The 14,419-nt window shown below is 39.5% G+C and overlaps 2 protein-coding genes and 1 pseudogene across 2 annotated transcripts; 1 reads left to right on the forward strand and 2 right to left on the reverse strand.

Moving 5' to 3' along the window:
• Nucleotides 1-1,324: 1,324 nt before the first annotated feature.
• Nucleotides 1,325-3,354, forward strand: LOC120012260. The gene is made up of 2 exons (XM_038863599.1): nt 1,325-1,733; nt 2,924-3,354. The coding sequence occupies exons 1-2, from the start codon at nt 1,408-1,410 to the stop codon at nt 3,144-3,146; spliced, it is 549 nt and encodes a 182-aa protein (XP_038719527.1). The 5' UTR covers nt 1,325-1,407; the 3' UTR covers nt 3,147-3,354.
• A 253-nt stretch (nt 3,355-3,607) lies between these two features.
• LOC120011807 lies at nt 3,608-4,352 on the reverse strand (annotated as a pseudogene).
• A 3,496-nt stretch (nt 4,353-7,848) lies between these two features.
• On the reverse strand, nt 7,849-13,546 carry LOC120012865 (chaperonin CPN60-2, mitochondrial). The gene is made up of 18 exons (XM_038864401.1): nt 13,352-13,546; nt 13,040-13,064; nt 12,809-12,940; nt 12,306-12,465; nt 11,893-12,068; nt 11,668-11,763; nt 10,627-10,731; nt 10,400-10,486; nt 10,134-10,223; nt 9,951-10,031; nt 9,796-9,864; nt 9,522-9,599; nt 9,277-9,372; nt 9,024-9,123; nt 8,839-8,942; nt 8,552-8,657; nt 8,320-8,398; nt 7,849-8,230 (listed from the first exon to the last, which is right to left on the reverse strand). The coding sequence occupies exons 1-18, from the start codon at nt 13,387-13,389 to the stop codon at nt 8,125-8,127; spliced, it is 1,728 nt and encodes a 575-aa protein (XP_038720329.1). The 5' UTR covers nt 13,390-13,546; the 3' UTR covers nt 7,849-8,124.
• Nucleotides 13,547-14,419: the final 873 nt, after the last annotated feature.

The raw sequence follows: 14,419 nt of genomic DNA on the forward strand, positions 1-14,419 counted from the left end.
TCGAACAAATAAATCGGATAAGATTTATGTGTTTGGATTAGGACTCGGTTTTAAATCGGACAAAAATTTTATGTTTAGGATTTGAATTTCAAACGCATAACTTATGTTCAAAATTGATTTAATTCGACTTTTTAAGGGTCACTTGCTATGTACGACTTTTTGTCACAAATATATATGTAGTCCATATTCAATAAATCTGTGATAATTCATTTTTGATAGGATCACTTTGAATTGACATGAAGGGCCTTTCCAACTTGCAAGCGCATCAATGTTTGTTCTTTTCCTCCAAGGACTTTATATACTTTTCAATGGACAAAGTCATTTGTTGCACATTGTTTTGCTTTAGTTACAATTGGACATAGGATTTTTAAGACCAAAAGAGAAGTATAATCCCTTCATTTCTATAGAGAGTGGCATTTGGACTTGGGTTTGTCAGAATACCACCAAATCATATGATATATAAACATGTCCAAATTCGTGTAACATACATAGGCCTTTTCATGAGCTCATGTATCATTAAGAGAATCGGTATATGAATAATAAAGTCGTGCGGACTCGAAGTATTCACGATATTCGAATAACATAAAACGGACAATATATTTGATGTGAGTAGGATTTGAAATTTTCAATAGATTCATCATTTGAGTCATCGGACTATGAAGATAGGACTACCAAAGCCCAACATAGTCCAAAATGTACTAAAAGCCCAAATATAAGCCCAGTCCAATTATCAAATCAAGACAACAGTTTGAATATATGTCCTGTGTACTCAAACAGGCATTACCCCAGAAAACTAGTCTCCAATAATCTGCAGAAAACCATTAGAGAACACATTTTCTTTTGCTTCGATGTTTTAGGTGAATTGGTATGTGAGCAAATTTACCAGTGGGTCTAATAAGAATTTCCTTGACTCATTCTTATCTATTTCTTTTTATGGATTGGACCCAGAAGTGACATGATTTTTTTATCAATTTTGGCAGTGTCTGTTTTCAATTTTTGTTTGTGGTCCTTCGAGAAAAAAGAGTAGCTCAAGAGACCAACATATGGCTATTGGTAATTTTTTTTCTATTGGGAGCCAACAAAATAATGATAATCAACAATAGAATTGAAAAACGTTAATAAAACAAACCTTTCATGGTCCCATAATTAAATAAAAAGTAACTTAAACAACATCCGTCTATAAGGTTCAGCTACATGAAAAGAGTTGGAAACAAACAAGATAGAGAGGGTCGGGAATAGATAAGATGTACGAAAACAATGATTATACTTTTGATAAACCTAAAAATGAATTGGACTTCAACTTGAACTTCACAGGCTTCTTAACACCCCCCCCCCCCCCTCGGAAGAACCTTTGAAGTCTTTTTTTCTTTTCATTATTAAGACCCTTTCCTTCCTGGATCCCGCAAAATGTTCAATACCCATTATGACAGAGACCACCATGACCATGATGGGAATGACTTGCCAATCTGCGGCGAGTCTTCCGGAGAGATTGGAGCTCACAGGGAGGAGTCTACTTCAGATTGCATGTCAGAGGTGGACTTGGAGGGTGGAGCTCTTGAGAGGGAAGTGCATTCAGGTAACAAGGGAGAGAGAAGAGATTGTAGGATTTGTCATTTGGGTTTAAAGAGTCGTGGTGGGTTAGCAGCTATTGAATTGGGTTGCTCCTGTAAGGGTGATCTGGGAGCTGCCCACAAGAAATGTGCGGAAACATGGTTCAAGATCAAAGGGAACATGTGAGTAAAAGGCCTCAACTTTTCTCTTCTCAAGACTCTGTGTCTGTGTGTTACAAGTTTTGGGTTTTTGAGAATTTTGTGTCTTTGTGCATACTTCATGTGTGATTTTGGGAGTTTCAGCTTCTTGATTGAAATTTGTTCAATTTGGGCATCTTTGTGGCTTAACTTGTTTGTGTTCCAACCATGGGATACTCTTGTTTCTATCTGTTTGTCTGCTTTGTGCATTGAACTTGTGAATATGCTTTCGCTGATTTGCAGTTAAGAATATACCCAGGATTTGTGCAAAACTATGTAAGGCAATCCTATGGTTTTTTTCAACATGATTTATCTCTCCGGACTTCGGCGAAAATAATCTCAGCAGACGTCAGGAGTTCGATTGTTCGATTCTAAATTAACGTAACTATTTCCATGTAGTTTGCGCTGCACCTCAGCACAACTAATCTATTGGGTGGGTTTGCGCATGCCTAGCCCTGCCCAAGTTTGGTTTTAATGAGCTATCCAAAGAACATGCTTGTTGAGTTGTTCTTGGTTACCAAAAAAAATCTTTAAGTTTTTTTCTGTTAATGATAAATTATTTCTTTGTTTCCTTACAGCAACATGCAATTTGGATTCCAAGAAGGCAAACTAGCTACTTATCTTTTTTGTTGTTTAAATGTCCTCCATAGTTTATTACATCAAGTACAGAAGATTTGTGCTTCACTTACTCAAATGGGTTCTAGTTAGGCTGGCTTGTCTGTCTTAAACCTGTATGAAGATCTTGTGGTTGTACCAGGAAGAATCTGTTATCTCGTTTTGTGGTGGTGGTGCATTTGTCTGTATGTACCAACATTGACATCAGCAAGTGGACAATGTTTCTTTGAAACATATGATTAGCAGCTGCATGTAGTCTTTCATTATAAGTTGATTAAGGTTTAGAAAGACAAAATATTAAACCACTTGGATGATAGCCTAGTTGGTGAATCTCTCTAGGGATCAAACTGTATGGACTCGGGAGGTGCTGAGTTCGATTCTCATTGAGAGCAATACCTTTGTGGCTGAGAAACTTTTGTGCACGCAGGCAAACTTATATGGCGTAATTCGGTTTTTTTTTAAAAAAAAAGACAAAATATTGGAAGAACTCTTGCTTCAGTTGCTCTTTTTGTTGTGTGCTCTATCTTTTCAGTCCTAACTCGATTCAAATATTTCATTAGGGTTTGCGAGATATGTGGTGCCACTGCTGTTAATGTTGCTGGTGATCAAGTGAATGAACCAAATACTGCCATGTCCGTGGCCCCATCAGCAGCTGTAGCTCCTGTAATCGCTTCGGAAAATCAAACTTTCTGGCATGGCCGCCGCATAATGAACTTCCTGCTTGCCTGCATGGTCTTCTTATTCTTCATCTCTTGGCTTTTTCACTTTAAAGTCATAAGATGAACTCCTGAGAAAAGATTTGATAACATCTCTGCATCGCGCATTGGCGTAATACCCCTCTGCGGCTCAGCCTACACAGTTGGTCCCCTGTTTCTCTTGAAGTCTTCAGACAACATGGTAAAAGCTTCTGTGTACAATGTAGTACATTTCATGTACATGTATATATTCTAGTTGCCTTTCATGGTAATCCTGCCTTCTTGTCTTTATATTTTCAATCAAATCTAATGTCCTATATATGTATAGTATTTTGTATAACGAATCCAACGACATAATTTTTGTTCGAAATAAAAATTAAATTCATTGCGATCAAAACACTCGATATTCGATCGGGATGAATTTGATTTTGATCCTCGGTTATATGTGTTGAAGTATTGGTTATTTGTGGAGCTTTATAGACAAGCAAGGGCTCGAATTACCTTCACACAAACAAGCCACATATATGTAATTGAGTTGAAGTACATTCCTTAGTATTTTAGGTGGATAGTGATCCTCAGTAATGTCTCTGATCCATCCAGGACATGCTGACCAGCCGGTATGAGCGATCGGACTTCAGCAAACCCGAAAGCATTCTTGTATTTGCCAGTCTCACCAGTTATACTCAAATGTGAGTACTTCCCCCCAATCTTGTATACGCCGTAACAGTTGAGGCTATAGCCGAATTCCCCTCCTTCAAACATGGCAGAAAATGCCATCATCTGTGTTGTTCCGTCAGCGGAGCTCGCTACATATACTCCTTGAGCTTTACCTAGTGACTGTGAACCAAGCTCAGGACTAGAGGTCAATACATCGATCATCAATGACAGTGATTGTTCCGAATCCTAGTCCCAATCCGTCTGGCTGAATTGATGGTTGGAATGGCACCGTTGGCACTAGGGATGGGAACTCCACCTTTTGGTGGAAGAAATCCCAATGGCCTGGCAAAGGGGTACTTGACCATTGTAGATGTTCCCAAGCAAGCCGGTGACTGGCCTTGCCGTCGCGCTACTGCCTCCAAGAATGTCATGCACGTATAACTCAAGCACCGGTTCTTCTCCTGCAGTCGATGCAGCAGCGATAATCGCGACGTGCATAGCTGCAACAACCAATGTGATTGGTAATTGCTTGAACATCTTTGCTTGTGTGAATTATGTGACTATGGAAAATGAAGGTTTTTGGATGTCTTTGTTGTTGGTCTAAGGAGCAAAGCAAGAACATGGTATGTAAATAGGGCAGGTTTTCAGACACTCAGGCTAAGATGGAGTTAAGTAGAGGCATCAGGCATGCAACTCAAATGGTAGTGAAGTCGTTGGAGTGATATTAGTTAGGGGTGAACATGGGTCGGGTTGGGTCGGGTTTGGAGAGATACTTCATCCGACCCGTATAGGTTCGGGTGAATGGTTCTTTAACCCTCAACCGACCTCATTTTAGATTGGGTCGGGTCCGGTCGGGTCATATGGGGTTGGGTCGGTTTTGAGATTGGGTCGGGTCTATTTTGAAGAAAGGGGGAGAGATTTTGTCAGGTAGAATAACACGAAAGTTTCACTACACCATTAAAAATCTAAGAATAAAGAAATGATAAAAAAATGAGAGGAGGTATGGAGGTGGGGTACTAGGGTAGGTACAAGATATGACAGCTTTATATTTGTTTAGAAAAGAAAGAGAATAGGGGAGAGAAAATAACACGAAAGTTTCAAGTAAACGGGATCAAGTAAATAAGATTGAACGGTTTTGTGTATAAGTAGGGTTCGGTCGGGTTAAACGGGTGTGAAAAAATCACAACCCTTATCCGACCCATTTTAAGTTCGGGTTAGGTATATCTAACCCATATCTGACCCTCATGTATATAGGTTGGGGTCGGGTTTGTGCGGGTTGGGTCGGGTCAAATGCGGGTTTTGCACACCCCTAATATTAGTTGAATCATTTTGTTTTAGTTGTACTGATAAATAAATATTTTAATCTATTACGGCTTACCGTCCGAGACAAGATCGGTGTGAGTTTTGAAGTGGGTCATAGGTGCTCAATGTGCCAGGCGTTAAGGCCTAAGGCACAAGTTGTGATTGGTCCGGCTTGAGGTCAAGACCAAGATTGAAGGTAAGAGAAATAATGAGAGTGAGACGAGGAAAGCAAGTAAAATAATTGAAGTGACAAAAGCAGACCGTCTTGGGTAGAAAGGCCATGTAAGTGAACATGTCATGATGAATATTCAAAAGGGCGAAGACTGAGCTGTCATACCTTAGATGAGCTTTGGGCTTGGACCGAGGGTCGTGACTCCGAGGTGGGCTATAGTCTCTGATATTGGGTCTAGTTCTTGTATAGTGTATACAAATGTTGGGCCATGGGTCGATTAGTTGAAAGGAAATTCCGAAATTATATGGGATTTACTATTTAGTCATACCGGATAAGCAGGCCAGGACCACATTTGGCCCACAATGGCCAGGACTATTGGGCCTTCTGCTCATTTCATAGACAAAATTGTCGCGTAGGATCAACAGATCCTCGTCCACTGACTTGTCGGAACAAATCGGCGTCGCTCTTGCGAATCCTCTGCTCCTTGTCTTGCGAAATCAGTTCGAGGCGTAGGCCTCATCGTCATCGTGATTCTCGTGCAATTCGCGGCTATAAACGACCAATACGGCCGAGGAATCCGATCTCGAGAAGCGATCGGGAGGTGGCGCTGTAATTTTTTATACCAGGTAGTTTTTTGGGCATTTGTTATTTCATGCCAAATAATTTTCGATTTTGGGACTTCTTTTATTGTTGGTTTTTGGTGGTCGTATTGGAATTGGGGGCTCAATGATGCCACCGAGGAGAAAGAAATGGACTGAGGCCGAAGAGAAAACTCTAATTGACAAATATGGCGAGATGGTCTCCGATGGAACCCTAGCCAAGATGAAAACCCGTGAGAAAAAATTCAAACCCATTGCGCACCATGTGAACTCGGTGCACCATCTCCGTGACCCAATTGGGTACCCTTGGCTGTGGACATGGAAGGATGTGTCCACCAAGGTGCAGAACATGAGGCACCAGTACTTGCTTGTTAAGCAAAAGATTAAGAGACCAGACTTTCCGGCTGATGATTCCGGGGGTGATTCTAGTGTAGATGAATTCGATTGGGTGGAAGGGCTTACACATTGGTCTAATTTTTTGCGGTATAAAGAGGTCTTTGGGGATGTTCCGATTGCATATAACAATAACAGTAATGATTTAGCAGCGATTGCTAATGAGGATAGACAAAATGGTGGGGAGCTTGTTGCTGGAGGTAGAGATTTGGAAATGGTAGAATTTGGGCCAATGGGTCATCCCGGAGATGGTGATTTGGTTGGAATTGATGGGGGTGAGAATAGAGATTGGGGTTTGGAGTTTGAGTACGATGCAGAAGAGCCTGAGGAGAACTTTAATGGTAATGATCAGATAAGAGAGGAAGCAGAAGATGGTTATGTGTATGAAGACGTGGACCCAAATGGGGCCAATATGAAAAAGAAGAGGAAGGCATTGAAGGGGTTGGAGAAGAAGACGTTTGGGTTTCTGTTGAACCAGTTAGCACAGTTTAGGGATATGGAGGCTCGTTTTGAGCACCGGGATTCGGAGAGAGAGCGGGAAAGGCGTAGGAGGGAGAACGTTCGAGTGGAGAAAGAGTTAGAGTGGGCACGGAAATATGAAGAGACGGAAAAGGAGAGAGAAGAGAAGGAAAAGGCAAGGGAGAAGTTGAGGAGGCAGAAGATTCAAGAGTGGGAAGCATTGGAGAGGGAGAGTGAAGAGAGAGAAAGAAGACGACGTGAGGAAGCCTTAAATCAGGAGAGGGAATGGGCGGAAAACATGAACAGGCAGAGGTCAGAGTGGAAGAAGAGGATTGATGATATGTTGGGTCAGCACCGGGCAGATATGGGGCAAATTCAGACCCGTATTCTTCACGAGCAACAAAGCCTTACTAGCCAGATGCTTGGGATTGTTTCTCAGTGGACAGCTCATCCCACTGGGCTTTCTGATCATACTAGTGCAAGCAACCATTATCTTTCGCAAATGATGCAGAATCTACACCATGGTATGGTTCATGGTGACACAAGAGAGGATGGAGATACACAAGACGACCAATTTATAGTTGATGGATAATGTTGTATGATTATAATACCCAACACCTTCATATTTTGAGCTGCTGCTAAATCACTAGGGAGCGTACAGAATCCTTTGCATCATGCAGAGAAGTGTAAAGGTAAGAGGATTGTTAATTACATTATGCTGTGTAGAGTTGATTAATTTGTTCGAATAACAGGCAACAATGACAAACGAACATATGGTCCAGTGATAGAGATGATAGAGATGTAGAAGTACAACCTAGAGGTTACATGTTCAATTTTTGAAAACAAGATCTCGACAATTATGTGAACATCATGTATGTCCCCAATTCCATCCACTACGGGAGCTTTTGTGCATGGGTTGTTTTATGATACAAATTTCTACTTCATGGTCTATGCTTCATTTGAAAAAATAGATTAGCTATGTGCTTGTTTTATGCAGCAAAACTTTTCTGTGCTCTCAACATATTTTTCATTACATGGACTGCGGCAACTGCAGTTCTTCTTGCAGTGATTGTGAGTAACCTGTATATTCTAATTTATGCTTTCTAAAGTTCCATCTCGTGGACTTTTCTTCTGTTCATATCACTATAAGGTTCAACCAAAACAGCATTTGATTATTTTGGTAATGATCAAATGATAAGAGAGATAGAAACCAATTCATGAACCGATAACCTCTCGATTGCAGGGCAAAAAAGTCTTATTGACCAGTTTTCATTACCCTACAAATGCCAATTTTTCTCACGCAACCATTCAAGATGGTTTGATCCTAAATTTCCTACCACATTTGAAAAATAACTCATTCGTAAATAACAAAATACATGACCTGCCTACATATCAAAAATAAATCAAGGGGCAACTGTGGACTTCACGGCTCTTTTCCTTTTAAGGCAACTGTTATTATTATTTGTGTCTAGGGAGGAAGGAACTCAATAATCCATGCCGCCCATGCCACCGCCCATTGCTGGAACTTCCTTCTCATCCTTTGGAAGTTCAGATACGACAGCTTCAGTTGTTGTCATCAAAGAGGACACACTGCATATAGAAGTGGCACAAATGGTGAATTGATGGAGAAACAAAAGAAATGACTTCTATGGGTGAGACGAAAGGATTTAAAACCCTACCTAGCTGCATCGACCAAAGCTGTCCTAATGACTTTCACTGGGTCGATGATGCCCGATTTGACCATATCGACATATTCACCTGGTTAAACAATCAAAGTTGGTATATTATTTCAGTACTCGTGGAATTGAACAACATTTCTTAATCAAACACACGAGTGCAAAGATTCCAGCACACAGCAAACATGCACAACTTCCAAGATAATAAATTAAAAAATAAAAAGCAGTAACTGACCTTTGGCAGCGTCATATCCAAGATCAGGGTTATCCTGCTCCAGCAGCTTGCCAACAACAACTGCTCCCTCTACTCCAGCATTTGCCGCAATTGTGTAAACAGGTGTCTACAAATCAAAAACAAATATTAGTATGCGTTGTTTTACACTGTGAACAGAAATCCCACAATTATAAAATTACTTATCTCTAGTATTGCAAGCTTTTTACATGACAAAATCCATGAAATGTGAATTTGTTCACCCCCATTGATGTGAAATAAAAAAAATTACGCATCAGCAAGACACAAACCTTGAGTGCATTCTGAATAATTTGAACACCAATCTTCTGATCAAAGTTCGCAGTTGGCAGCTTATCCAACTCTTTTGATGCATAAAGAAGAGCAACACCTCCACCTGCAATAGGGGAACATTTCATTAATAAACTGTCCCCGATTTTTAAAGATATGACTTCGACAAGAAGGGTAGAAAGTTCACCTGGTACTATACCCTCTTCGACTGCCGCCTTTGTGGCATTTAAGGCATCTGTAACTCTGTCTTTCTTCTCACCAACTTCGGTTTCACTAGCTCCTCCAATCTGCAATAAGCCATGTCTAGTTTTCATATCCATTTTGATGATTCCAAAGCAAAGTGCAAGAAATTGTTACAAATAATGCTGCTGACTAAGAAGCCTCAGTTGCTTTCCAACAGGACTTAGTTTTCTGGTGACAGAACAAGACTTCACACAGACCTTCAATACAGCAACACCTCCTGAGAGTTTTGCCAATCTATCTTGCAATTTCTCCTTGTCATAGTCGGATGTGCTCGATTCAATTGCAGCCCTGATCTGATAGCCCAAGAGAAGCAGCCATAATTTCAGTAGCAAATGGAAATGATTTAATAAATTTTCTTGGGCATTTACTCCTATAAAGAAATAATGAGCCGGCTTGTAATTTGTAAATACGAAAACAAAAGCAATGCTCCACAAACACATACCTGCTCGCATCTTTCCTCAATGGCCTTCTTATCACCAACGCCATCAAGAACAACAGTATCATCTTTTGAAACTGTAACCTGCAGTACAAAGCCCAATCAATTAAGTATCCAACTTAAACGAATTATGTACAAATCAAAGGAGCAAAAGTGCATATGTGAAAAGTCAGAAGTGAACAAGAACCGCTACTTCAAGATGTCATATCCAGAGAACAAAAAAAAAATCATGGCTAAAGCACTGAATAACTACAACTTTCAAGCAATATTTGAGCTTTACCTTTTTGCAAGACCCAAGCATATCCAGATCCACCTTTTCAAGATTCATACCGAGCTCCTCAGTTATAAGCTGCAACCAATATAGAAAAGCACATTTCAAGGGTCTTCTTATTTCTATAAGATAACAATAAGATAGATGCATACAAGAGCACTAACCTCTCCCCCAGTGAGAACTGCAAGATCTTGCAAATTGGCCTTCCTGTTCTCTCCAAACCCAGGGGCTTTGATAGCACAGATCTGTAGGACATGTAAAATTGCAATAAGGGAAATAATCAAGAGTAAAATTACAGCACAGTGCAAGAAACAAATTACTGATATATCCAACAGTAAATATCAGACCTTGATTCCAGCACGCAGTTTGTTGAGAATTAGAGTTGCTAGGGCATCACTCTCAACATCTTCAGCAACAATCAACAAAGGCCTTTGTTTCTGAACACAATTAGAAAATCTAAATCAGCTAAACAAATCCAATTCTAAAAGAACTCATAGCTGTTGAGTCTTTATTTTTCCTAAGAAAACAGAAGTCTCAACAATCATATGTATAGTCATATGCAACACAACGCAATTGCTATTACAACATATTAACAATAGTAACTGATGTTTACCTTCAATGCCAACTCTAGTACTTTCACCACGGCATTTATGCTTGAGATTTTCTTCTCATGGATCAGAACTAGAGGATCTTCTAATTCCTGCCATTACAGAGACATTGATGGCATATTTTTTAAATCAGTAAATAAGCAGCTGTTTTCACATTCTTACATCATGAAATTTCTAACCGAGGCTGCAAGATATATGCCATGCGTTTCAATTAAAAGCATTAAGTGCTTACACATTTTTGATTCTTTTGGTTGGTAATGAAATAAGGAGAGATGTATCCCCTGTCCAACTTCATCCCCTCAACAACTTCTAACTCGTTAAATAATGTCTTCCCATCCTGCAATAGTTAAACAATGAGTAACAACCATGCATCTCAGCAAACAGATAAACACAATAGAGAAGAGGATACGGGCTCTGAAAAACCTAATCGGCACCCAAAGGTGTGAAAGAACAGACAACAAAAACAAAGTCATGTGGAAGAAAAGGAAATTATAATGCACGTCACATGAAGTTAAAATATGACATGGAATATTGTCATCTAGAAAACACAGATGGAATATGAACTCTATTTAGAGGAATATTATTTACTAGTAGAAAACACCTACAGAGCCTATAAATTAGACAGTTCTAGTGACAGGCATCAGAATCTGGTCGAGTAAGTTCAATTTCCATTTTGCTGCTTGGTTTCATAAGCGAAAGCAACTTCAGCAAGTGAGCCAACAGGAAAAAAGAACACACATATACACCACAAAAACATACAAAAATTTGACATTCTAGAAAAGTGATCCCAAAAATGATATCCTCTTTAAAGAATATCAAAGAAAACTCTCAACTGCTGCTCTGTTTCAAAAGCAAAAAATTATTAGCCAAACAGATATTCAGTCGCCACTACAATTGCATTCCAAAAACTATTTTTACTCGACAGACTAAGATTTTCAATTTAAGCATGTGTCATGAACATATGAATTGTTGCATCAAAACAAGTGTCTTTTGAAGGAATCTCCAATCTTGAACAGCACTCAGTTACTAAATCTTCTTCCATAAGTCCCCAGTAGGAGTAAATAAATGAATAAAACATATTTTATCTGAATGCTGACTTAAAGTTAGCACACATAAATGCAATACTCAACAAGTTGAAGTCTACGGATTTCCATAGCACCAGAAACAGTGTGTGTGGGGGGGAGGGGATGAGGGGGGAATATGCTCAACAAATTGACCAAGCACTGACGATCCAAGAGCACGTGAAGAAAACAAAATAGATTTTTCAACATACTTGAATTGTGATAACTCCCTCTTTGCCAACTTTCTCCATGGCCTTGGCAATCAACTCACCAATTTCCCTCTCTCCATTTGCCGATATAGTACCAACCTATCAAGTAAATAATTGAGTTGTCTGAAAATTGAACTTCATTACAAGCATTCCATGGCACCAAAGTTTTCCAGCTGTAGCAACTAGCGACCCTTTAAAAATGCATAAACAGATATACATCTAACAAACCTGAGCTATTTCTTCGGAAGTGCTGATCATCCTCGCCCTGCTCTTCAAGTTTGTGACAACAGAATCAACTGCCATAGTGATACCACGTCTAAGGTCCATTGCATTCATCCCAGCAGCAACTGACTTGCACCCTTCGGCAAATATTGCTTTTGTGAGGACCGTAGCACATGTTGTCCCTGCAAACACATTGAAATCTCTCAAGACAAAATTCTGCATACAACATAACAAATGCTGTTACATTTTTCTATCTATAAAGGTTACATCCTTCCTTATGTACCAATAATATAAACACGGATGTCATACCAACTAAGGCAGAAAAAGATACCAGGAGAAACAGATAAAAGCCACATCCGGTAGACCAATATGCCAGTTCAGATTTAAAGAAAAAGTTCAATGTAGTTTCCAAGGCTTACCATCGCCAGCAACATCATTGGTTGCATTGGCCACCTGTTTCACTAGGCTAGCACCAATGTTCTTGACCCTATCTTTGAACTCAATACTCTTTGCAACAGTTACACCATCCTTGGTCACTTTTGGGGCACCATAGCTTTGTTCAATAACCACATTACGCCCCTTCAAACAGAAAAGCACCAAAAGCAACACTCCCAATCAGCTTAACAAGATAGTGTGTATAAAATGCAAAGCATCAAATAATGTAGCTGAAAAATACTGCACACATTAGAAGAGATATATAGCATAGGTACAATATTACAATATTTCAACATCCAGTTAACATTACTCGATAACAAGATGAGCGAGTATCAGTCACTACTATTTGGTATTGAATGGAAAAACCACTAATTCCAGCAAAGGACCACCAATTTAAATTTAAAATAAGCAATGGTCTTAATCAACACATCAGACTTGAGTACACCACAAAGCAAGGATGATAGGATGTAGGATGCAAGTGAAAGACCTTGGGACCCATTGTGACTTTAACGGCATCAGCGAGCTCTTCAACGCCTCTTAGCATCAAGGCACGTGCCTCTACCCCAAATCTAATGTCTTTAGCCGCATAGTTCCTGCTACAGTTCAACCTGCTTCCAACCTAGAACACGAACAGAAATAGACGGGTTCAGAGGAAGCTATGAACGTGAACGTAATTACAGATCAACAAAGACACAAATAGTGGAGAAACTGCGATCACCTGCTGAGCACTGGTCCTCACAACCCTGTAAAAAAAAAAAATTGAAACAAAACTACAGTGAGATAGATCAAGAAAATAACAGTCTAATTGGTTGATACATAGGAAAATAAGAGGAGAAAAAAATTGAAATATCAAATCTTCTGTATTGGCGCTAGATTGTTCAAAAAAAAATCGATAAGGTAATGGATTGAGCAACACCGCCTTCTCCGCATCTCCTCAGCACATCTAACGATTTTCTCGAGAACCAAAACGAAAACGAGCGAAACAAAACAAAACAAAACATAATAGAAGCATGTAGGGAAGAAGACTCGCCGAGATTTGGAGGCGAGGCTTGAAGCGAGACGGTACATGATGGAGACTGTTAATAGAAGTCAAAGCAAAGAAGCAAATAAAGAGAGAGAGCGAGCGAGCGAGCGAGACGCGGCGACGAAAGACTAGCTGAAACAGGACGGAATACGGAGAGCGCGGGTGTTTTTCAAGAGAGAATGAAGGCTCTAGAAGCACACCAGTAGCCACTTCTTGTTCTAGGGTTTAGGGTTTTGCGGAAAACCCAAGGTTTTGAAAACCGGACCGGACCGGCCGGTCGGACCGGTCCAACCGGTGGCCGGCCACTTGTCCGGTCCGGTTGAGGTGCCAGAACCGGTGATTGATGAACCGGGATATTTCCGGTTGAACCGGTCAGAACCGGGCCGGTTTTGACCGGTTCGGTCATTTATTAATGTTAATAAAATATTTTTGAAATTTTGTTATTTGTAGGGTTTGAACTCATGACCTTTTATTCATTAAAAAAGGCTTTAACCACTAGGCTATGAGATTTTCTTTGTTTAAAATGGTACTTTATTTGAATATATTGTATTTTTATGAAGTTTTCTTACATATTATATGCATATAATATAAATATATATATAAATAATTCATTACATTAAAACCGATTCGAACCCGGTTTGAACCCCGATTGAACCTTTGAACCGTGAACCGAAGACTTTTCCGGTTTGATGACCGATCCGGTTTTAAGAACCTTGGGAAAACCCCGCCTCCACATTCTCCCCTTTTTTCTTTTCTTTTCTTTTTTACTTTTTAAGTTTTGATATATTAGGAAATATGATTTCTTCTGTTTTTGGGTTAACACAATTTTATTAAGTATTTTTATAAATAGCTAACCAATAACTCATACATTAACATCTAAATGAAAAATGAATTAGAGCAATTTTCGATTGGTATGACCATTTTGGCAATTGTTCGGAGGTAAAAAATATATAAACTTTGATTAATAATGTTTCCCTCATATGGATGTCTAGATTTGTTGAAATGAATGGTTCTCTTATCTTATATCCAACGGATAAGATTAAAAGGTTATTTAAAACTTGATTTTTATCGGAA

Source organism: Tripterygium wilfordii, chromosome 13 (assembly GCF_013401445.1).
Source record: "Tripterygium wilfordii isolate XIE 37 chromosome 13, ASM1340144v1, whole genome shotgun sequence".
Taxonomy (NCBI): Eukaryota; Viridiplantae; Streptophyta; class Magnoliopsida; order Celastrales; family Celastraceae; genus Tripterygium; species Tripterygium wilfordii.